The sequence below is a fragment of the Clarias gariepinus genome, chromosome 19, assembly GCF_024256425.1.
Source record: "Clarias gariepinus isolate MV-2021 ecotype Netherlands chromosome 19, CGAR_prim_01v2, whole genome shotgun sequence".
NCBI classification, from domain to species: Eukaryota; Metazoa; Chordata; class Actinopteri; order Siluriformes; family Clariidae; genus Clarias; species Clarias gariepinus.
In genome coordinates, this window is record NC_071118.1 from 13,257,362 (window position 1) to 13,283,935 (window position 26,574).

Genomic DNA, 26,574 nt, shown 5'->3' on the forward strand with positions numbered 1-26,574 from the left:
AGATTCGATTTGCTATTGTTGTGCAAAGTTATAGCACTAGAATCTACAGGCAAAGGCGCTGTTGTCAACAACCATCTTTTAATTATGTACATAAAGAAGTCACCTAAACTTGAGTCTGTATTATCTAAAATTGAGTCTGTATTATCTAAAATTGAGTCTGTATTATCTAAGTCACTAACATTTTCTGTTTTTGAAAGCAATTGATCGGAAGTAAGAGGGAGAATAAAAAAAGGGTCCCTTGTAGGTATATTATAGCAATACTAAAGGTGAAACACTTTGTGTTGTCTGTATTAAAAAGAGTCGGAAATTGAGCCAGCACTATTAACAAGTTCCTCTCTCAAACGTCTGGTCTCGGTCTGGTAATAAGGAAAATGCCAGAACAGGATTGAGGAAAAGAGCAGATCAACCAAGACACCTCTTCAGGGGAAAGGTTATACTCAGAGAGTGATAAATGTTAATTAGCTGACATTAGCAATAAGATACAAGGGTCATAGTAATCAGCCTGGAGAATGTAGTGAGACGAGCAACAATACAGACTTATATAACGTTGGTTGAGGGGATTTTGTTATTTTTGGTTGTTAAATGTATTACTAATTGGTAATTAAACAGATACTTTGCCAATCAATGAGACGGTGTTTCACAGGATGCAGCTTACTGTACAGTCACATAAGAAATTTGGGCATATTAGCAGTTAGCATTTTTCCATACCTTGCTGTGTTAGCTGAGCATTGGGTTCACTAGTGTTGTAAAGACAATTTAGCTTTCCTTAATTAAAACAAATCTAAAACTATACACATTATTAAATTTATGACACTTGCTAATTTGTTTGTTAGTAAGCTCACTAACTCACCAAACGTAAACAGTTAAAAAAGCCTAAAAACTGACTGAGTTATAGCATCTGAGCTAGCCTCCTGTTTCATTTGTAAATAATAAACATGCTTCCATATTCCTATAACAGCACATCAAAAATTGTTTTATTCTTCATATTACATAGCAGCTTGCCAAAGATTACAATTATATTTACAGCGCATTTGGAAAGTATTCACAGCGCATCACTTTTTCCACATTTTATGTCACAGCCTTGTCCTAAAATGGATTAAATTCATTTTTCCCTCAGAATTCTACACACAACACCCTATAATGACACCATGAAAAAAGTTTACTTGAGATTTTTGCAAAAAAAAATTCACAAAAAAATTGAGAAAGCACATGTACATAAGTATTCACAGCCATTGCAAAATTGAGCTCAGGCGCAGCCTGTTTCCCCTGATCATCCTTGAGATGTTTTTGCAGCTAAATTGGAGTCCACCTGTGGTAAATTCTGTTGATTGGACATTGGAAAGACACACACCTGTCTACATAAGGTCCCACAGTTAACAGTTCATGTCAGAAAACAAACCAAGCATGAAGTCAAAAGAATTGTCTGTAGACCTCCGAGACAGGATTGTCCCGAGACACAAATCTAAGGAAGGTTACAGGAAAATTTCAAAAACACCAGGACTCTTCCTAGAGCTGGCCGGCCATCTAAACAGAGCGATGGGGGAGAAGGGCCTCAGTCAGGGAGGTGACCAAGAAACCCGATGGTCATTCTGTCAGAGGCCAGAGGTCCTCTGTGGAGAGAGGAGAACCGTCTAGAAGGACAACCATCTCTGCAGCAATGCACCAATCAGGCCTATATGGTAGAGAGGCCAGACGGAAGCCACTCCTTAGTAAAAGGCACATGGCAGCCCGCCTGGAGTTTGCCAAAAGGCACCTGAAGGAATCTCAGACCATGAGAAACAAAATTCTCAGGTCTGATGAGACTCTCTGGCCATTCTACCATATAGGCCTGATTGGTGGGTTGCCGCAGAGATTGTCCTATATCAGGTTTAATGGCACTCTTGTTATTTATCATAACAATTTTAATCAACTTCATTCTGATCAATCTGAATTGAGCATTGTATTATAATAATTAGTAATAGTAATTTTTTTAAACTTAATCCTGTACACTATAAACATGAGCATTCGTACAATTAGAATATTATGCTCTGAAACAAAGTACCCTTCAGAAGTCTCAGAAGCAAAACAGATGTGGTCAGTGCGCAAATAGGTGTGTCAGCTGTTCAGTCAAATCTTGCTGACATCTAAAGAAGCACATTTTCAGCTCCCTCTACACAGCCTTGTTTAACGTGTCAGCTAAGTGACTACTTGAGATTATGCTCCTTCGCTCAGTTCCCAAGCCTCTCTCCACAGTCACCTGACAGTAATGGTTGCTAAGTGCTGTGTGGGCTCAGTTGTGTGTCTCAGTGCAATCTGAACTAGCATGTGACTTAATCAAGCCTCAGATGAACACTAGATAATCAGAGGCAGGCCACTGACCCACTTTCTTCTAAAAACATGCCTAAGTGACCACTTTAGGGTCTCCACTAAAATTAGATGAAGTTCACCTTTTATAAATCTTTTTGACACTTTTATATGAATTATTGATGCAAAGACAGTGGACGATGGAAATATGCACAGATCCGTAACAGGCACTGCACTCGATTAAGTCTTGTCATGCACCAAGTCACACAATTGTTTGTGCCTTAATTACATTAATCTTGCGATTTTTTAGCACACACCAGGTTTTGTGAAGATTCTTTTTCTTACCTTGGACCTGATCGTAAAAGTTCATTGGTCCCTATCAGCTAAATGGCTTGGCCTACATACTGTATATAAACTTTCCTTTGAAAAGATTTTGCCGGGAGGACTGGAGGAAGGTACATTCTGGTTATCTGATTTTTTTCCAGCCAACCAGGTTAAACCCTTTCACTTTCTGAAAAGTGACACATTTGTAACACTGTGCCAAGCTGAGCAAGCACAATCATGAGATTCTGAGAACGCAAGTAAGACAATTTAAGTGACAGAAAATAGATTTTGAGCAAGAAAGAAATGAGTGAGCGAAAATACTTCTGTTTGTGTGCATACAAAAACTGATGATTTTTTAAAAACTTAATAATGAGGCAAAATTCTGCTTCTTTATTCTTTTTTTTAACCATCATAACAACTGATGCTGTCAGTGCTTTAAGGTGAAGTTATGATGCCCTGAGTTACTGATCAGAAAGTTGGTGGTTCAAGCCCCAGTTCGCCATATTGCTGCCATGTTGCCTTGTCTTCTCCAGGGCTGCCGTATAGTGGCTGATCCTGCACTCTGACTGCTGACAAGAAGCTGGAATATGCAAAGAAAAAACAATTTCACTGTGCAGTAATGTCTATGCCATGACTAAATGCTGAACTCACACACTTACACACATGCTACAGCTGGATGATTGGAAAAGCCAATCAACATACACACACTTCTTTGGAAGGTGGAGAAATCCTAAGTATAAGAAGGAAATCCACCAAACATGGGGAAAATGTCACACACACACACACACACAGACAGACAGAAGGTGAGACTCAAACACCCAGGCCTTTAGATGGGAGGCAATAGTGGTTACAACTAAGCCACTGTGGTGGTCTTTCAAGTTGCTTCCTCATTTAAGGGTTGCCACAGCGGAACGTTCGATCATCTTTACAACAACTGCCGAACAATAGGTTTATGCCAGATGACCTTCCTGATGCAACACTCCTACTGCAACCAGTGGCTGGGGTTTGGTCATTGAACACAGGTCTTCCGTATGCCAGGCAAGAAACCTACTACTAAGCCACCAATGCCGAAGCCACACACAGTGTATAATGCTAAAAAAAAAAGCAGCATTAGTACGTAAAACTGGCTGTAAAAGTATTCAAGGAAAGAAGTAAGAAATAATAATGAAAATCTGAGAGTTGTCCACTAGAGGGGGACATTGTGTCTTAGTGCGTTAAAATGTCCAGTTAAAGTGTCGGTGAAGATAATTATTCTGCAGAAGTATTATGGGAAGAAAATGAATTTTAAAGAATATGCATGTGTAATATAATCCTGCAATGTCGTAAGTTATTGCAGGAGTATATAACACATGCATATTCTTTAAAATTCATAAAGTCATTGAGTCTCGTGAGGAAAAAAGTGTCTAAACAAATGAAATTAATGTTGTTCTGTAAATATAGCTTATATTTTATGTTGAATATATTCTTAGTTTATTAATTAAAACGGTATTATTATTATTATTATTATTCGTGCTATTTGAGGTCCCCCTTTGACGCGACGCCCCCCAATTTTCCAATTCACTCCCAAATACCTTCCTATTGGACCCGGAGTGCACTGCGTAGGGTGTAGAAAACCAGTCCTTTTCATGTATAAGTAGTGCGTCTAGGTAGGGCTGACTGAGCTATTCGGAACAAGGCGTCTCCAAGTCGGCTTGTTCGCTCCAGGTTTTTTTTTTTTATCGAGTCGAACAGCATTGTCAGGACCCAATGAACAGAGCACTCGGATAAAACCTGCCTGGACCTTACAGGAAACGAAAACCATACTTGGAAGTACTTTTTGGGCTCGTTCGTAACTCGCACGCGTGTTAAGTTTGACGCACGACTCGTCACCGGCCGCGAATTTCTCAACACGTGCTGAATGAAAATTGTGCTACAGATTGTCGGAACGATGTTTAATGTGCATTAACGGACATGGGGTTGTGTTCCTCCTAAAAGGACGCTGTTGCGCAACGGGGATTTCTCTGGTGTGAGCACGCGCATGACGCACCGGCGGCAGAATTTTTGGAAGTTGTGTTGAAGACTGTCAGTCTTTTTTTATTTTATTTAAAAAAACAACAACTTTCTTCCAGCTCCTTTCATCGGTCTTTATCTTCGTGGATGAGCGTGGTGCTGACTTGATCCTGCACTTGTACGCAGACCACCTGCGGCTTGGGGCATCTTCACTCCGCCGCAGTACCACAAACCCGTACATTGTAATCAGTCCAACTGTCAAAGTCGTTGCATTTCAATTAGAAGACTATTGAGACTTGGTGTGTAGTCAGTTCATGCACTGGCTGTGATATGTCTGAAAACAGACGGCGGTAAGTTAGAGCAATGCGCGCGCTGCACCTCGGAGTGTGAACAGGAGGAAGCGGAAGAGTCGCAGGAGGACTGAGAGGTTCCAGAGTCCCGCTGATTCGCACCCTCGAGGATGGAGATGTTAATGCGCATGTGCACCGCGTCCCTCATCCTGCCTTTGCTTTGCAGAGGTGAGTCTGCTGCACCTAATATTTACACTCCATTCAGCAAATAAATAAATAAATAAATGAACAAACAACAGCTGAAGGTTCTTTCTTCATTACTTAGTCTCTGTGATGAAAAGCAGGTTTCCTCTAAACTCTTATTATTATTATTATTATTATTATTATTATTATTATTTTTTTTTAACTTTCAGAAGTAAAAGATAACAACCTGTACTCTCTTGACACTGGTAAATGTTCTGTACTTGTAGCACATACGCTTTAACCTGAACACCTTTTCAGAATGATTCAGAGTACATAATGAAGACAAAATTGGTTCCGTGATCCTGACCAAGTGGGAACTGAAGACTAATCAATAATTAGACCCTAAGGATCACTTCTCTTTTAACCAATTAAAGATATACAGTACAATATAAACTTTCTAAGGTAAGAGATACTGTACATACTAAAGATACAAAAACAGGCTCCCTAGTTTGGCCTTATTTCTAATACCTATTTCTATACCTTTATTTCTAAGAGACTATATCAACTTCTACAGTGTTGCTTTATAGACATTATTTAGCAGTTTTTTTTGTCCTTTGTGATAAAAACGAACAAACAGTATATTTAAATTCCAAACGGGAATTCCCCTTATGGCATCCGCTCTGATGTTCCGAATGATTTCCATAATCCACTCAATCAGGTTTTGTTACAGATGCATGTGCAATATGCGACACATTTGTTTTTCCACCTTTCCTGTATGCAGAGGTGAGTCTAGGTCTGTCCTGCAGCTGAATCTTAAGTATTTGCATTATACTGCTCTGTTCAGGTTGCATTAACTCTAATGAAGCAAGATGCATGTCTGACTGGACTTATAGCTGCCAATTCAGCACTGCTTTTAATTATTTCTTGCTGTGGTTTGGGGAAAAAAAAAGTTTCATTCATAATCAAGCAGCATGCAATGATTTCTAAATTCAATTTAGTTGCAGATGCTGATAAATTAATATTTATTTTATGTAAATGAACATTTTATTTTCTATACATCTGTTAATGTTAAGTAAAAGTGCTTTCTTGTTCCATTGCACAAAGCCTGAATTTGAATGTTCCCTTTATATTGTAAAGGATCATCAAAACCATGCCAAACCATTACAAAACCATTAGGAGCCAACAGATGTCTGTAACAGATTCTGTGATTATTCTCAGCAGGAATTTGTTTGCATAAATGTACTGTAGTTCAGGTGTGTATGTCAAACAGATGGTAGCTCTGAGTCTTATATAAAAGAATTAGAAACTAGGGTGAATAAAGTAAATTGGGACATCAATAACTGAGGAAAATTATTAAAAATAAGGAAATCTGCTCTCACGCTCTTATACCTCAACCTAACTATTACGCATTTATTATACAGTAGAACAGATCGAGGTCGCAGACAAAGATGCAGGGAGACAACTATACAAGCTGAATGAATGAATGAAAAAATTAATGAATAAAATAAGTAAGGATGAAATTATTAAGTAAATAAGATAAATAAACAAATAGGATTGGTAAATGTTGGACATTTGTAAAATGAATAAGTTGAAATAAATAAGTTTGCTACAATAAAGTAATAAACTACCAATGTTTTCCAAATTATATGTATTACTGAAGTCATAAGTCATGCATACAGTATATAATAAATACGATCTAAAAAATCTTTTTCTTTACATTCCTCAAATCGTGGGGAGCTCGACGGTTTCAGAATTGTATCTTGTTTTAGAAAATTGTGGTTTCTTAACAGAAAGAAAGCTTATGTACTTTGAAAATTCAATATATCTGAGTTTCCCCTACACAATCACTTTTAGGTTGTATTTAAAAGAATCCATTTAAAAGCCAGAGTTTTTGCTGATGTCTGTTTATTTTTATGTCAAGGATAAAGCAGGAATTTTAGCATGCAGGTGCTGCGACTGTAATCCACATTTTAGAATGGTTAAAAAAAACAATGTTTAATTGCTTGTTTTGTAATTCAGCAGCATTTATTGATCACAAAGGTGTCAAAATTGAGATGTGTATTTTGTTGGTTTGCTATTCTGCATGCATAATAATCAGTGTGAATATTATTTTGTATATCTCACTTTTTTCTCTGCTGACTCATTTACTCTTAAATGTACTGTAAATTTTAAATAATATGCTTTAACCTGGAAAATTGAGTATTATATTTAGATTTAGAGGGAGTTCATGACCTTGCTTTAAAGTTTAAATATTGATAGTAAACACAAAGCAAAACTAAAATTATTAGAGCTTTATGATTTGATAAAAAGTCACATTCTTATTGTTTTATGTTATTGCGACACATATTGAGATTTCAATTTTAGCTGCAATTAAAAAATTTGTATTCGAACAAATAATGGCACAAATGATCTCATTAAAATGTTTCTGTGGATATTTATTTATCATTTCAAAAGTCATTTGAAATAAAGAAATACTTAAATATATTGACAATCTCTTTATAAACTTCTGACTATGTAGATAACATCTGTAATAAATTACAATCATTAGCAATTAAATAACTGTAAAAGGTCCTTATTGTGATTTAGATTTCTTACGTGAGTAATTGTACAGCACTAAAAGTATAAACGAATCACTGTAGTGTGTTAAGATTACAGAAAAGGGGATCTTGGAAAACTTTGTACACGCTTGAAAAATATCTGGTTGTCCCTTTCTTTGTGTTTCCCTATCAGAAGGTGTTCCAAGTAGACCCTGAAGCAGCTGAATCACTCCTAATAAATGCCCAAATTTGTAAATTTCTTTAAATAATAGCACATTTAAAAATATACTTGTATTTGTTATTGACCTGGCAGCATTTGCTAAATACATAAATGTCATTTTATCAGGTCCAACTCACTTTATAGGTGTGCAATTACCGAATGAATCCATCTGTTGTGCTGCACAAATTCTTGGCGCTGCTTTGCCCCATCCATCAATGAAAAGGGACCACCACAGAAGCAGCACTGAGCAGATATCATTTGCCATGTTCGGTTAGAGATTAAAGCTCATTTCCTTTACACACACACTCTCAGTGTGTGTTAATGTTCCTCTCCCTTGTGATGTATGTTTAATATGCTGTTGGTGAGTGGAGCCGGCTGCTCCGAGTATGAAGAGAAGTGGAAATGATTTTCCCTCCTTACCTAATGGCTGGAGTAATGAGGCAGGGTGTTACCTCAGAGTGAGACACACTGGCTAAATGCAGCCCGAGGTGCTCATACGTTACTGATAGATACGCTCTTAAACCTTCATCCTCCAGCTGCACGACATAAATAAATTGTACAATATAGTGTATAATTACTTACTGTATGGCGGCAGTGGACCGGAGACATGAACCCCAGAAGCAGTAATATAAAAAAATGGTGCTAAATGATGCAGTTGTAATTTCCCCATGTGATTTTATTTGTAATGATAAGTTCAGGTTGCTGCCTCACTTCTTCTCCTTCTGTTTGACAAGTTAAATGGTGGACGCAAGGTAATCGACAGTACAATTACGAAAATGTAATGATTTTAAATGAGAGATGAGCCAATAAAAGACAGGGCCTAAAAATAAACCCTCCAAATTTCAATGGGTTTAAAATTCACATAGACCATGCAGACAGTCTTTTTAAAAAGTCTGGAACTCTCCTGAAATTGATGCAGTAACTTCAAGATGCTGCTGATTGGCCAGTTTCTCGTAATCAGGAGTTAATGGTTGTGGTTGCATTTAGTTCCAGTGGCTTTTTTTTCCTTTGATAGCATGGAAAATTCCAAGCAACTCATGCAAGAAAAACATTGTGTGCCTCCTTAAGTTTGGCTCCTCCTTAGGAGCAATTTTCAAACAACTCGAAGGGAAGTCTGGGGACCACAGACACCATATGGTTCAAGTAAAAGACAGAAATTAACATACAGATATGAATGGGAAAAATTTACCCCGAACTAATGGAAAAAAAAAAGAATCAGGAAAAAAAGCTTTAAAGTAATTGGCAGTATAAAGATTGGACTTCGAAGTAATGGGAAAAGATCATGAGGTCTGATGTGACCAGACTGACTCTAGAGATGGGCGGTTGGGGTAAGAAGGGAAGCACATGAAGCGATGCAACCCATAATGCATAGTGTTCACTATACAAGCCTCTGGAGGTAGTGTTATGATCTGGGGTTGCTTATGTTGGTCAGGTCTAGACTTAGCAACGATATGTGGCGATAAAATTAAGTCAGCCTGAATGTACTGAATTGACATGAATGATGAAATTTTTCTTCCCTGATGAGGTGGGCATAGTCCATGACTCAAACTGTAAACTGGTTCTGGGAGCATGAGGAATCATTTTCACACATGAATTGGCCATCAAAACATCAAATATTACAAATATTAGAGTGTGTGACATCTTTTTGTACATCCATTATTTATGTACATTCATTATTAAGAGAGACCTAGATCTTCTTGAAACAAGCTGGTTTCAAGAAGTGTCCTTTGGTCAGATGAACTGGCCAAATCTGACCAGATTGTTTCTAATCATTAGAGTTGTGTAGAGGCTTTTAATCAGAAGAACACCATTTCAGCTGTAAAGCAGCATCATGTTGTAGGGGTTTCTTGCTGGAGAAGGGGCTGTACTTCAGGAAATAAATACTATAAGAAAGGGAGGATTATCTCAAAACCTTAGGATATCAGACAGAACGTTAACTCCTGATCACAATGGGGTCTTCCAGCAGGACAGTAATCCTAAGCATGCCTTTAACATTGTTAGAAAATCACTTAAAAACAACAAAGTGAAAGCACTGGAGTGGGCATCCCAAAGCGTAAGTTGAATCCCACAGAAATTGTGTGGACTGAATTGAAAAAGTGTGTCTGAACACAAACCTGAGTGAGTTACAGTTCTGTCATAAAGAACGAGCAAAGTGTTTAGCAAATATTGGCGGGAAGCTGGTGGAAAGCTTCATGATCTGGGTTCAAGCAATTAAAAGGCAATTGCACCAAATACTACTAGTGTGACTAGATGTTCAAATGTCTAATTCAAAAGGCCATCCCCATTTTCCGGAATTACATTTATTATAAAAGCAAAGATATCCAAAAACCCAAATGTACCGTTTGATGTCTGAAGCCTGCGTGTCAACATTCCATGTAATGTAAGCACATATATGTTTTTTGAATAGTCACTGACCCAGGCTGTGTTGCCGGTACAGATCTGTGCTGCTTTGGTTTTAAGGTTTAAAACATGCACTGTTAGGGCTGGAATAGAGCCAAACACACATGATTGGCTAGTGCTGCTATAATTTTCCTGAAAGCTCTCAGCTACAGATGGCTGTAGTGGGATTTGAACTTGGGATCTAGTGATAATACAGCAAGTGCAGTTCTGTTGCACCACTCAGAAGCGCTTGTGCTGTCACTGCAGGATCAGTTGGCTGATCGGTAGTCATGGCAGATCGATCTGAAAATCTCTAGATAACATGTTCTGAGCGGATACTAATACAGATGTGGAGTCCAGGTCTTTAGAAGGCTTGCAGAAAGCATTCACGACACATTTTGTTACATGACGGGTATGCGGCAAACATATGTATCTCATGAGCAGGAGGTTTTTACTTTGTTTAGGTGAGTGTGAATATTCATACATGCTGTGGGACAAGAAAAGGCCACGCCCATGAACACTGACACAAACATACTGTACGGTGCATTTACAGCATTTATTCCTTCACTGGTATTAAAGTAACTGCATGGTCAGGGTCATGGTGACTAGTTCATTTAAATTGTGAGAAATAAAAAAATAAAATAAAATTTTAGAACGCATGAGTGGAGCAGTGGTCAAGTGCTCACCCTAACGTCTGGAGATTGCAAGTTTAATTCCTGGGTGATGCTGTACCCTCTTGCAGCCGGACTCTAGAGAAAGCTGATTGGCCGAGCTCCCTCAGAGGGCAGTGATAAGAGGTACTTAGTGCTCCCACATTATTCACGGCTCTGCAGCCAATCAGGGGCGTCTGTGAGGCCACTCAAGCGGAAGGAGCGGATAGTTCTGTCCTCCGAGTGTGTTATGCCGCCCTCAACGGTGCGTGAACGAGCAGTTCGAAAAGATGCGGTCGGCTGGCGTCACGTTATAGTCTTTGGCCTTCCCGACTGGGTTGTAGTAGTAGCCTTAATGTGGGAGCCCCCTAGTGACGGGGAGGAATTGGACACGACTAAACTAGGGAGGAGGCGGCACGGTGGTGAGTGGTTAGCACTGTCCTTGCACCTCCGGTTCGATTCCCAGCCAGGCTCGATTCCCGTCTCTGTGTGCATGCAGTTTGCCTGTTCTCTCCTTTATTTAGTGTGTAAATGAGTGTATGAGAGTGTGTATGTGTGTGTGCCCTGCGATGGATTGGCATCCTGTCCAGGGTGTACCCCGCCTTGTGCCCTAAGCCTCCTGGGATAGGCTCCAGGTCCCCGCGACCCTGAATACAGGATAAAGCGGTATACAAGATGAGGTGAAATAAATTAGGGAGAAAATCGGCAGGAGGAAAAAAAAAAAAGAAACTAAAAAGCATTGCAAATAAAATTTTGAATAATGTATGAAATCTAACACAGTCACATATCTCTGGTTAAGATGAACAACAGTGATATAGCTGAGGTTGAGGAACTGTAAGAGCCAGAATTCACACACCATGCTGACATGCTCTCATTTGTACGCCAGGGTTTCCCCCATTGATTATTAATGTTTCAATCTTCAGCTGATTTATGTCTGAATAGAGGTACCAGACACCTGTGTTCAGACTGTTCCCGGTTCGGCTAGGCTCGGGTGTCAGGGTCCTGTGCAGAAGCATTTGCAGGACCTCTGGGAAATGGTGTTCCACTGATGATGGGAAATCCAGAGAAAGCAGGTGGGAGAGGAAATTGCCTGTGTGAGATGTGCACCAGTCGGGCTGTTTTATCTGTCTGCTGTAATATACGGAAGAAAAGGTGGAAGAAGCAGGGCAGCAGACCAGAGCACAGATTCTCTTCCGTTTAAATTTAGCTGAGCTGAAAGTTAGCAGCCTCCTCCTTTCTGCAGTTAATTCAGTGTGAGAGTGAGGTGAAGCGCAGTGATGGAGGATGATCCAATCTGGGAGAAAGCGCTGTGGAAAATACCAAACATGCTGCAAAGGTCACTGGATTTTTCTAACAAGTCTATCTCTGGTTCATTAAAAAAATAGTTTTATCTGCCGAGGTGGTTTGCTTTGTTATTACTGTAGCAGTCATGCTTTTTTTTGTTTGTTTGTTTTTTTTGTATATGTATTCAGTTTAGATGTACCATATTTCAGTGTTGTAATATTATTTTTATTGATTTTGAATCATGTATCAGCACAGATAAAGACTGAAAGAGAGACTGGCATATAGACAGGCAAACAGACACATTACAGACAGACATGAGTGTGCTTTATTTGGGAATGGTGTTGCTGCCTGACTCCCTGTTGTGCTCCCCGCTGTGTCACAGCCGTGTTTGTTTGTTTGTGTGTGTGTCTGTGTGTAAGTCCTGAGAGCGTTCCGATAGGTTCCACACATTCTTTCATGTCAGTTGACACACAAATACTTTGCTTGTCCTCTAATAAAGACATAGTCTTTATAAATATTTGCAGAGGAAATAGTCTTCAAGAATTTAAAGCTGTTTTTTGAAGAGATGCCGTGCATTTTTATTGTTTTATGCTTTTAAGAATTAATTATGCAAATTCTGTTCCGTTTTCAAAGATCCTGGTATTGAAACTCCAAAAATCCAGATGTGAAATTATGTATACACAGGTTAATGTAAAAAAGATATCTTATTTTTTTTTCTTTTCTTTCTTTAATCATCTCAAATAAATGAGCTGTTAATTTGGGAAAAATTAACAAACACTGGACCTACAGTACATGTCGAGCTTGAATTCCATGAAATGTCCGTAAAGCTGTGGTTTGAGTTCATACAGCACTATGCAAAAGCCTTGAGGCTTTACATTAAGGCTACTTACTACCATTCAGCCAGGAAGGCTGAGGGCTGTCACGTGTTTCCTGCTGAGGTGGTTACATAGAAACCAATTTCACTTATTTATTATTTGGTTTACAACATATAATTGAAATTATAGTAGGCTTCAAGACACCTCACCCCTGCTGAAGCTAAACACACTTGACAGCAGCGGAGCGAATTAGCTAAATATAGAGAACAGTAAATGTACGAGCTTTTGTTAAACTGGATGATATCTCACCACCACCTTCACCTACACGCGTCCATTTGAACCAGGATGCTAACCTTCATAATGAGATGCTGTGTGTTTTTAACTTATGCTCTGCATGTTTGAGCTGAGGTTCAGCAGATGCTCGTCCCTGGGAGACCGCTGGCTCGACTGATTGGTGTATAAAACTGGAATCACATTCTTGGGCATGCTGAGGTAACAACGGTTCAGCAGTTTAATCCACAGTCTTTCAAATTAATGAACTCTAACTATTGTCTCTCCATCAAGAAGCTGGAAAAGAGAAGTGTGGGACAACGCACAGGGCAGAATGCATCAAGTAAACATGTTCACTGCAAATGAGATGCTACTGTAGAACAAGACATGTCCCCAGTGATGGCATACTGTATAGAGTGTGGATATTCTAGATGCCAAAAGATAAAACGATGAACACAAGAATGAGTAATTATACAAATTATATACTGTTACAAGCAGTATCAAATAATTTTTTATTTTTATTTTGTTCTATATGTACTATCACATTGGTCTCCATAACACTAAGGGACAGGTACAAAAAGCTCTAAGGCTCTAATGGAGTGCTTCAGAGTCTTTAGCTTTCCTCGACAAAGAGCAGGAAGTTATCCGAAGGCGAATGAGATATCTGCATGCAGTGTCTGTGTGCGTGTGTTTATTGTTATTTTTATATGTATTGAGCCGGAAGCGGTATAAAAGCATCTGAGAACGAACCGTTCTGCATTATGATGAAGGTGATTATAGCCTGTGTAGCGGCATAGCCACAGATGTGACCGAGACAGGCAGCTCTTGTAATCACTCTTAATAGGCTTGTTGTTTTTGTGGTAATGACATCAGACCCCTGCTTCCAGCTCACAGGAGAGCTCCCTGTCATTCTTTGCTGTATCTTGTCTTTTCAAAAACAGTCCTTTAACATTGTGTCATGCGAAAACTTTAAATATTGCATACAGTACATGTTTAACTGTCCCCTTTGTATGGGACACCATACTCATAGTGTTGAGCGCTCTCCCGGGCTCTCGGCTTGCCTTCAGTTCTTCAAGCATGGCTTGTGCGAGGAGGTTCTGGTCCATGTTGACGTGATTTGTATCAAATAATGACTGTAGATTTGTCAGCTGCTCAATCATGCTTGTAATCTACCACATCTCAAACATGCTCTGTTGGATTCCGATCTGGTCACCGGAGAGGTATTGTAGTACACTGAAATCACATCATGTTTATGAAAACAATATAAAATGATTTGTGTTTTGTGGGGTGGGATATTATTTTACTGGGAGTAGCTGTAGGATGGCCAAATTGAGAAGGTGAACAGATGCATTTGTTCAGTAAATACTCACTGTGCCATTCCAACCATGCTTGATTGATATTAAGAGGTTTAGAGTTTTTCCCTACACTATAACACTACCATCACTGTTGACATAAAGCAGCTTGGGTCAATGGATTCATGCTGTTGCAATTTGCATGGACCAGCTATAAGGATTTACATTAGCACGGTACTGGTCTCATGTATCATGCTAACTTAGCTGGAACCATTACATTCTGTAAATTAAACTAATATTTTATGCTAAGCAATGCATTGATAAAGGCGACTCTTTATTTATCTAATGATTCCTTGTGTTTAGGGCCAATTGTAGTAAATGCGCTATTTCCTACGTCCTATATTTACTGCCTCTGATTCCAAATTACAAAGCTCATAAACTGTTTCACAGCCGCAGGTTGTGGTGTTCATTAAATTAACAGTGGGAAACAACCTGCTGTGTGTGTGTGTGTGTGTGTGTGTGTGTGTGTGTGTGTGTGCTTTCAAAGTAAAATGTTTTTTTTTGCTTTTTTTTTTAAGAAACTAATTTAACTCGAGGAAAGTATGGCTATATAATGTAATAATTGTTATAGAGTCTTTTCCTGCCAGACCGACTTACAAAGCAGTCCCACCCACCCAGGTTCATTAATATTCCGATTTTGCCAGAAGTTGATGATTAATTTTCTGTAACAGCAGTTCTTACAATGGTGTCTGCAGTTATTAGGGATGGGAATCAGCCGGGTTTACTGATACGATATCAGCTGGGTTTACTGATACGATCTCGATACTTGCGTAGATGCCGATTTAACTTATATTATGATTCTGTTATTATGATTTTATAATAATTCTTTTTAGATTTCATTACAATTCTAAACAAACCTAGCAAATAATTTGCTCTGGATGCTGTGCTGCCTGCCCGTATGTAAATAGTTTAGAGTGCACCATCTGTAGGATTATATATGAAAAGCAAAATTTAAGCACCGCAAAAGCAAACATATAATGTATGTATATCATTTTAAAATGAAAAAAAGTCTGAAGTCAAGTGCATGTGGCAGTGTATAAATTGCCATATCAAAAAACATAACATACTGTACATAGCTCAATCAAATTTCTGAATACATTTTCTTCCATTGATATGTTGGATGCTTCACAAAAATGGTTTGAAAATGATGTGCAATTGTTAAAAAGTTGGAAGTTTCTGTAAGATTTTAATTAAACAATATTTTACAAGCTAGAATGCTGTACAAGACAGACCGGTTTTGAGCTTGCTGGAGAATGAGTTCTTCTGGTAACTTTGTCACACTCGCATCTTTCTATTTTTATGCAAATCCCAGGAGCGTACATTAGGCGTACATCTGAAAACTGGTGTGTATTGTACTATATTTTATTTCTTTACAGCCATGCATATATTCTTCTGTAATGTTATTTATTTATTAATTTTTAAGTTATATATGGAAATATTGAATAATTTTGTACATAATTATGCAGACATAATAAACATATATAACAAAACTTGGTACAGCATATTATATGTTGCCTAAGACTTTGCCTAATACTGTATATACTGTATTTGTTTTGTCATGCCAATGCACAAACTGTCTGACAGCCCGTACTACAGTAAGTGTATTAAGAGTTTTAATGTAAAGGAATAAAGTAAGAATCCCTAATGTTATGTGGTAAACACTGATAAGTGAAGTCATACACAAAGTGAATTGTGCCAGTACTGTTGGAGTAAACATCATCACTCTTATAAAAGGCACTTGCCTAATCAAATTAGTGGACTGGAACTAACTGTTGCTTAATGAATAGTAATTGTAATCATTAGTAATCATTATTGATATGAAAGGAGTAAAACACACTGGCAGGTGCCGTTGTGGGTAAACAATTCAGCAGAATTAAAGCAACTTCATCACAGCAGTGCCACAAACAGTAGTTTAGTATTGCTTTCATTCCAGCATTTCAGGGCAAAATTGTTCCACAACTAATCTAAAACTTTTTATTTGTATGTTTCTGAACCATTTGTTTAGTAGTGAGCTTTCAAAGAAGCAAAGGTGTTTTTATAGAGGGGCTTTCCATTGATTGACAGTGTAAAGGTGGTTTACTAGAGGGGCGTTCAAGTCAATCCAGGACTTTTGATTGTGCATAACAGAACACAGTTATAAGAGTAAGTACAACCTTTATTTCTCTATACTAATGCACCCAGTATTGTAAGAACCCAGGCTCTTACCAGGGTCGGCTATCCCTGCACTAGTGCTTGGATAAATCGAGTTAAAACCATAGTTTTCTCCAGTATCTGATACATGTCTAAAACTGTGGCCTCCCAGGAACTACTTTAATGGCCAAACATGTGAAATGGCTTGTTGAGAGGTCAGGACTGTCTGGGGGTGATGTCAAAAACTCTGTGATGTTTTTGTAATGTGCAAGTGTGTACAGTTCCCACAGACAGATGGGTCTTTTCTACAAGTTGGTGAAAGGTTTTCCGTCCACTTTCAAGGATCAGGTGTTTCATTCTCTGAATGTTCACAGGTACGACTCTGAGCCACCTCGGCCGGGATCCTCACTCGCGGTCATACGGCCTTCTTTAAAATATTCGCACCATTCAGATATTTTACTGAAGTTAAGAGTCTCATCACCGTACTGTGCTTCAAGTTGTCTGTACTGTAAATGTCAGTTTTATATCTTTGTTTTACGCTTTTCACTTTGTTTATTTCATCACAAGTCCCGGTTTGATATGTGTATTTGGCAAAGGTGCCCTCAGACTCAGACATGGTGGTAAATCACCTCTGTTTCTGGAACTAGGTGGTGATGATGTCTAAAGCATTATATGTGTGTTTTGCTTGGTACTGATGATGGAATTTGTATTGTAAACCACCTTTACACTGCCAATCAATGGAAAGCTGGACCTCCTTCAATTCACACAGGAAGTAAAGAGCAACTGAAGATGCACTGCTTTTATTAATGAACTGTATAACTGAGCATCTTCAGTAAGTGAACTGCTCAGCACTGAAAGTGTCAGCACTTTGTATTAATCAGAGTTTGACTTAGAACAAAAAGAAGTTTAATATATCTCTGCAGTACCTCAAAAACATTCAATAGAAAAACAATCTTAAGAGTAGATATATTTAAAAAAATTATACAAATTTATATATAATAAAAAAAATACAGCCAGGTTAGTTAAAAAAATGATATTTGACATAAGTATTGCTAAACTCAAAGGTCAGCTTCAGTTTAAGTGTATTTACACCTTAATTCGATAAACAGTATAGGGCTTGGTATAGGATTTATATATGACTTTCCCCTTTTAAAGGACCAAAAGTAATTAAGCAAACTAACAATCATGAATTCAATTTTATTAGTCATTTTAATAGTTGGTTGCAAATCCTTTGCGATCAATGACTGCCTGAAGTCTGGAACCCACAGACATCAATAGATGCTGGATTTTGTCCCCGGTCTTCAGTTTCTGCTTGTTCAGGGTAATCAGTCCCCTTTGCAGATATACATGCCCACACCATAAGATAATTTGATACGCTTGTGATCAAATTAGATCACAGTAAAGCATAAGATATAGCAGTTATATCTGTTTTTCATACTTTTTCCCCATTCTGATACCAGTTGATATCTGTCTTGTCAGCCCACAACTGTAGTTTTTGTTGTTGTTGTTGTTTTAGGATTTATCCAAATTTTCTCTCTAATACCCACCTGCATTCCCACATCAAGGCTATAACCTCCCACCAGGGAAGGAGAAGGCTAGCCACCAACCGCATCTTTTTGAACTGTAAGCCCCCGCACTGTTTGGGTCCGGCGTAACACACTTAGAGGACAGTGCTGTAGAGCCGTGATTGATGTGAGAGTGCTAAGTGCTTCCCATCCCTCCAATCAGGTCTCTTTAGGATGATAGGGCTGCGCCACTTGGGGGCCCTCAACTGTCCTTTTTTTTTTTTTTAAGTATTTGGGAAATAATTCTAATTTGGTGTTACTGTTACAGGGTTTTTCCAACATTTTGGTTCCTGTGGTTTTATGTGGTCTTAATCTGGCGAGTTGCATAAAAAGGTTTTTTCTTCATTAGGGAAAAAATCTTCTATCATCCACCACCGTTTTTTGGGGAACTGCTGGCCTTTGTTTTCTCTTCTCAAGAATATACCAATACAGTAATTTAGTTTTGGTGCCGTTTTTTTTCTTTGATGGCTTTGTCTTGTTTTTGTCTTGCTTCTTTGAGTTTATATCGAGATTTTACAGCAAGTCATTCCAAAATACAAATGTCACACTTGATATAAAATCTAGACCTTTTATCAGCTTACTTGTAAAAGACCTAACTTGTAAATGCACACCTGGCACTGGAACAGCTGAGCAGTTAATTGTCCAATTACTTATGTTCCCTTTAAAAGGCGGGTTCAGATATAAAACATGCTGTAATTCCTCCACTGTTCGTCTGATTTGGATGTGAGCACCCTCAACATAATTCTGAAGGTCTGCACAGAGCCTTTATTTAAGTTCATACTGGGTGATACTGAAGAAGGCTTATTGATATCTGAATTCAACACTTATTTTATTGCTCCTTCAGAAACACAGCCCACTAAATAGGTAACATGGACGGGCATTTCAAGTAAAAATGCTGATTGGCTGGAATAGTGTTGTGGCACAGCTTGCACCACTTTCTTTGTTTCGCATTTACAGAGTCAAGACTGTATATTAACACCCAGTTTTTTTTCAGCCCTCACAGTGCAGACAGCTAGCAGCCCATGAGAAGAATTTGCTGAATTTGACAAAGGTGTGGGGATTGGGATCACTGACACCCCCTTTAAACAGACTGTGGCAGGCACCTAACGTAATATATTTGTCAATGTCCAAATATTTATTGGCCTGTACTTGTATATTTTTCCCCTGTTCTCCATCATTGCTGTAGAAATCAGTATTTATATTTAGTTAGTTTGTGTTAATAATGTTGAACCACTCAACATTACGTAAAGTATACGGTAATGATACTATTTTAATTAAAATCTACTCAAGAATATTCTCTTCTGAGGTTATTAGATCTCAGAATGCCAAGCTAATGCCACTTAGGGTAATAGCTTGGAGAAAAGGGAATTATTTTGTGTCAGAAAAGGCTCTTAAATTCTACCAATATATTATCATCATTCTAACAGAGCTCTCTGCTTGTTTTCTTGTCGAAACTACACTTAAAACATATTTGGCTGATTGCACTTTAATTCATTCATTACACATTTTATTACTTCCCACTGTACAAATGTTGAATGTATTATTGTAGCTAAGGTACTATTGCAACTAATAATACTGTATACTATACAACTATACACTCATTTTATTTAAAGTATGCCGAATATATATGGACACCTGATCTTCCCATCCATATAAGGGATCCTCCCCACACTGTTGACCAAAAAATTTATTATAATCATTTATAATTTAAATAATATGGTCCATGAAGACATCGTTTGTAAACACATTCCTGCTCCATAGAATTCTTTGACCAACCTCAGTGTTTTGATCGTGCTCATGCTATGGTGGCTGAACGTACACAAATCCCACCTTCATGTTTCAAAATCTAGTGGAAATCATTTCCAGTTGTTTATTGTGACTGTGGTGTGGCCCTGTTGGATTAATTGTGTAAGCAATTAACAGGTCTACTTAAATAAACACAACACTTTAAAATGTCAGTTATACAACTCATATCAATTTCTTCTTCATAAAACTGTTCTACAAACAAGAACACATTTTTCCCACTATGAAATCCTTTGTTGTGTTGGCAGTGTGTTTTGGGTCTTGCTGCATGATGATGCTCCTGCCAATTAGACTGTGCATTACTCTAAAAGTTGACAGACAGAGTGTTTCTGTAGAATTCTGAATTAATTTTGCTCCTGCCCTTTTGAGTTACACCATCAGTAAAGCTTAATGAGCCTGTTTCAGAAACAGCCATACGATCCCAAGCCATGACCCTAATTTCAGCATGCTTGACTGATGAGCTTGCTTGTTTTGGATCATGAACAGATCCTTTTTTTCCCACTTTGGACTTTATCACTTTGGGAGATCTTGATCCCAGAACTTTTGTGGCTTTATCGCTGTCTTTCTTTGCAAATTCTGAAATGGTGAATGGCTTGTAGCTTATGTTATAGCCTTTATATTTTAGGACGTTGTCTTCAAATATAGGCTTGAAGAACCTCCTTTAACATCTGCACTGTAGAAGTTATTGGTGATGTTGCTGATGTTTGTTTTTTTTGGGTCTTTCTTTACAGCTCTCACAATGTTCCTGTTATCAGCTGCTATTGATTCCTTAGCTGACCTGTTCCATAACTGCTCCTACTACTCCTTTTGTAAATCCAGAACCCAAACCAAGATTATACAACAGTTTGTTAGTTTTTATATAACAGTTAATTTTATCTGTCAAGCAGCTAAGAGTGCTTATATACTTTTTTGCTGATTATATTAAGCGTATTTAAAAGCACTGAGATGGCTTGGTGGCATAGTGCTTAGCACTGTGGTCTCACAGCTCCAGGGTTGAGGGTTCTATTCCAATTTTAGGTCTGTGTTTGTATGTGTCCTGTGATGGATTAGCCAATCCAGGGTATAGCCTGCCTCGTGCCCAAAGTCTCCAGGGGTAGACTGTTGGCCTCCTGAGACCATGTACAGGATAAGCAGTGTGAAAAATGAATAAATATATGAATGAACTGCACTGGTTGTATCACTCCACCAGTTCAGCAAAAAAATGTATGCCAGGAGAACCTTTGCTTCATTCCTCTTGTTCTGGAATGGTTTGATTGAATATAAAAAAAACAACTACATATGCCAAAGTACACATAATATTTTTTTTAAAAACATGACATCCGATGTAAAAATTATGTATTTTTTTATTTATTGTTTTTTAAAGCTAGAATCCTGAAGCTATAGCAACCGAGGTTGCCAGATCACACTGACAAAATCCTTCCTAGGCAGTGTTGAATACCCACCCATTCTGATAATAACCAAGTCCAACTAATATCAGGTCTAGAACCTGTACTGGAGCTCATGTATACTCAAGTGTATACACAATTCTTATTACATACTTAAGACACAGGTATCCTATTTCCCAGAAAAATGCTTAATTATACAACACTGTCTCTAAAGCCTTCTTATTCTTTTGAAGTTTAATGCCAGTTGATGAACCTGCTTAAGAGGTACATTATCATCTACTTAACTGGAGCAGGAACACTAGAGCGTGTTAGTGTACTGATTCATGGCCTTTTCTCCACCCCTGACTCTGGTCTTCTCTGGTTGGCTAGAAGGAAAAGCCTCACATAAAAAACTTTTTGAAGTAAATATTAATGCACTGCTGCTGTTTAATGAGTCTGGATCACAGAAATCTTTCAGCTACTTCCCACATTGTAAGAAGTTTTGGGAGATATTTGGTGGCACGATGTCTTAGTGGTTATCACTGTCGCCTTGCACCTCCAAGTTCTGGGTTTGATTCCTGATACCCCTTTTCCACTGCTTTGGTTCCCGTGCCGGTTCCGTGCCGGTTCCCAATTTTGGAACCAGTGCCGCGCTTTTCCACAGAAAAAAATTGGTGCCGGGAGCCCTAAAATAAGCACCGAACTGGCCCCTAAACTCTGCTGGTCTAGTTGCGAGAACCCGTGAGGTCATGAGCGGTGGGCGGAGTTATAGGGAGTGTTTAAAAAAAATGGCGGAGACCCAAAGTCTGTTAATGTGGAGCGCGGATGAAACCAAAGCGTTTTTCCGGCATTTTGGACAGTTGCCGAGATTCAGCCGAAATTGGAAAGTGCTTTAAGAAAAAAAAAGTGTATGAGAAAATAAGAGAAGAACTAATAGTCGCAGGCTTCACACGAACAACCGATAATAGTGTATAGGCTTAATAAAACTGAAAAAAAACTTTCAGCGGTTATAACACGTCGAAAAAGCTGCTTTTGGATACTGAAATACATTTTCATACTAGTTTGGAGAATAACCAGTAAACTGACTTCGGCCATGGTCGTTTCTGTTTAGTGGGCGTGGCCTGTGACATATTCTCATGCAGCTCCCGCTGAGCTCCTGTCTAGTGTAAATGCGGCACTTGGCACCAGCACCAGTGTAGTGGAAATGAGGTATCAGTCAGGTCTGTGTGCATGGAGTTTGCATGTTCCTCCAGTGCTTGGTGTGTTTCCTACGGGTACTCCGCTTTTCTCCCACATTCCAAAGACAAGCAGATTAGCCTAATTGGCGTTCCCAAATTGCCCGTAGTGTGGGAATATTGACCTGTGGCCCTACAATGCTCTTATAAAATGTGAATTAATACAGTTGTCACCATTGGCCTCCATGGTCCCTATTTGGACTAGAGAGGTTCCTAGATGGATGGAGGGTGATTATTTATACATACAATAATAATAAAAACTATTCCATACGGCATAAAATGGGGTTTGGGATATAATAGGATGTAATCCATGTTTGGTGTAGACAGTAATGTGCATTTGGGGCTATGAGCTTTATTGGGGGCTTTAATAGGGAATTAGGAGCCGGCATTTGGATATGGGCACATGGATATGGTAGAATGGGGTGAAATCTGTGTTTTGGATGTAAGCCTTAATAAGCATTGGGATATTACTTGTTATGGGGTGTGATGGGCATTTCGGCGTGGGCTATAACGGGCTGTTATGCATGTTTAGGTATAGGCTGTAATGGGGTGTAATAGACATTTGGGAATAGGCGTTAATTATCTCTGATGAACTGTGCTGGGCTGCGATGGGCTGTATTAAACTGTGTTGTAATAGGGATGTTAGTGTGGGCCATAAGGGACTATAATCAATTATAATGGACTTTAGAGGTATGACCTGTAATAAATGGCCTGTAATGAAATGAGACATATGGACTTTTAGGGTCCACTGGTAATTAGGAACTGGGTTGTAATGTTCTATAATTAATGTTTAAGTTTTGGGCTGTGATATATGTTATAATATGTTACTTGGGTGTAAGCTTTAATAGGGCATAAAGGGTGTTTTGGTAAGGGCAATAATAGGGTGTAATGGGTATGTAGATGAGACTTTAATGGGGTGTAATGGGCATTTGGGTATATGCTTTGATTAGGTATAATAGAAATCTAGCTATATGCCTTAATAGGGTGTAATAGGCATCGGAATTGGGCCGAAATTGGCGTAAATAATGATGGACAGTAGTACTGTGCACTATTTTAGGGTGTGAGCTGTAATGGGCATTTTAGGTCCAAGTCTAAGCTATAGTGTGCATTTGGAGTGTAGGCTGTAATGGAATGTAACAGGCTGCAATGACCTGTAATGGGATTTGGTTTGATAGTCATGAGGCCTCAGCATAGAAAGCTGAGTGTATATTCTGCAATAGATTCATCATATGCTGATGTGTTCATGTTAAAATTGCTTTAGCCTCCTAAATTACAATGTAAATGGGCAGGAATAGAGAATGCAGAGTTTAGAACTAAATCATCGCTTTATGTTTTGGTTTTATTCAGTCTGAAAGTGAGGCCTCGCTGTGAGCCGACATCTCCTGCTGCTGCACTTGTCATAAATATAACTTAATGTAAATGTGTCCCCATGCAAAGTGTTGAAGTGTATTAAAAAATACTGTCCAGTGAAAAAAATTGACTTGAGAGGTTTGAATTTCCTTCTCCATCTTATCGTCTAATTGACTGGAGTTACTTTGCACGCGAAAGCTCAAAATACATGCTTCTGCAAATTATTTAGTCTTGATTCTGTGCAATTTTCTTTTTAATTTAGTCTTGGCCTTTTCATACCCAACAGTCAGGTGTCACAAAAATCTGGTCATACCTCAGGTACCAACCACGATGGGTAAAGGCAATCATATGTTTCTTTCAGGTTATGTGAAGACAGCTAACTCTGTCACAACCCACTTGTAGGAAAGTGCTGACCCCTTCTGTATGCATGAGTTCACAGACACCTGCAATTGGCTAGTGTCATTGTGATTGACAGAGGAGCAAGAGTGTAACACTTCTTCCATCCTGAGAGCACTGGCAGTTTTGCGACTTTCGGATGGTGGCGTTGAATGATTTTATGTTGTGGCACTTGGGAGCCATTCTTGAGCTTTTAAAGTGGTGTGCTGTGAGATTTGGAGAACTGTCTCTCTCTATAGTGTGCAATATAGAGCGCTATCTGATCTGGACCACCACATATAAACATAATCAGAAGCTTTTGAACCTGAAAAAAAGATGTGGCGCTTTTACTCTTTTTTTTGTTACATATAAGGTGATGTAACATCAGAACAACAGATAATTAAAAAAAATGATGTGTGTGTTTGAAGATGGCAAACTCTGAACGGTTTACTCTAAAAGGAGCCTGCAAAAAAAGCATTGGTGAATCTTACCATCAAAAATCCACAAACAAATGCAGAGATGTTCAAGAATGACAAATGTTTTGTGAATGCAGGTATAAATAAATGTGAAATAAAGAAGTATTTCTTTGTGACTTAAAAATAGATCCATGTGGTTCTATTTGCTTTGAAGAGGAGGAGACCTAAATTGTGGTGACTGTTTAACAGATGATGAATGTAAACAAATGGCTTAGCTAAGCTAGCTAGCTAACTAAAGTGGTAATGAGCTGGTGTGCCATCCTGTCTACTTTATTAACTTTGACAAAATTTTTAAATAGCTATTTTCTGCCAATTTACCTTTAAGTCAAAATTAACCTGAAAACCACAGAGCTCATGAAAAGTCTTTCCCTTTTGTGGGTTACAAGCACAGGAACTACTACAGAAATACTTGTTTATGGCAGTTTTGCTTGAGAGAACATAGTTAAAGTAAAGGCTAGCCACTTAGCATTTTAAAAATAAACTCTGCACAGTGGCACAGAAGCCCCACTGCCAACTAGTGGTTTGGCTGTGTAATTGCAGAGGGAACACAGAGAAGGAAAAATGCCTACAATGCCGTATCCTCTGTGTAAACTTTACGCAGAAGCATAAATCAGTCTGCCCAAACAGATATGCACGTTTCCGGTAGGGGGCAGACCCTAGCTGAGATGTTTGATGAGGTGAGAATTAGAGTGCTACATGTCAGAAGGTCATTAACACAATTACAACTTTTAATTAGCGCTCAGAAAGCAACAGCTTGATGAAGCAGGAATTGTAAAAACTGATTAAATTACAGATGTGCAACTAATTTATTTATTTTTTATTCTGCAGTGTAATATCATCTTAATCAGGGTTTAGTGCTTATGTGTGTGTGTGTGTGTGTGTGTGTGAGAGTGTGAATAAAATATATTTTATGGGCTTTAAAACTATTACCATAAAAGGACAAATGAATGGGACCGTAGTGTTGGTAATGGACATCATGCAGCCCACAAAGTAAAAATATAACTATTTAAATTATTCCCCCCCCCTTAATTAGTTGTTTAATGTAAAAAATGTGTAAACTTTTAAACTATAAACATTTACTAAACAATGCTCGTCAGACGTGCCGTTCTATATGGCTAGGCTTCACCCTCCTTTTGTTGTTAGCAGTAGTATGATATAATTTTCTCTTTAAGGAAAAGACTCCTCAGTATATTTATTGTCATTCTTTAAAATGATTCCAATAGTTCTACACTCAGAATCATATACGCTAAGACATATCTTGTATAAAAACTTATTTCACACGTGTAACTTGTACTAAAATTTGTTTGTGTGTGGGGATCAATAACAGTGTGCACAGTTTTAGTATTAAATCCCGATGGTAATTAAACATAATTAATCAGACTCAAACAACACCCTATTCGCATGGGATTAGTATTACCTGGTGACCTCTGGTCATTTGTAAGAAACGCGCAGGTTGTCCGTGATCCTAATCCTGTGTGAATCGAGCATGTCTGTAATTTGTAAGGTAAAAATTCCCCCTGCAAATGACTCACCATACAGTATTACACTAAACACGAGGTCTTGTGATAATATTAGTCTCGTGGGAATCAGCATGTCTAGGTTTTGGCCAGGATTTCTGGGGTCATATATCATTTTTTCCAAGGTTTCTGTTTCCTGTGCACCTTTTTGTCCACCTTCCGTGAGGCATGGAGGTTATGTTA

At 38.4% G+C, this 26,574-nt stretch overlaps 1 protein-coding gene across 1 annotated transcript in view; it reads left to right on the forward strand.

Moving 5' to 3' along the window:
• The first annotated feature begins 4,333 nt into the window (after positions 1-4,333).
• si:dkey-112m2.1 (transmembrane protein 132D) overlaps positions 4,334-26,574 on the forward strand; it is a 219,941-nt gene continuing 197,700 nt past the window's right edge. The window contains exon 1 of the mRNA XM_053478240.1: positions 4,334-5,114. Within this exon, the coding sequence (XP_053334215.1) occupies positions 5,057-5,114 (58 nt within the window). The 5' untranslated portion in view covers positions 4,334-5,056. The remainder of the gene's footprint in view (positions 5,115-26,574) is intronic.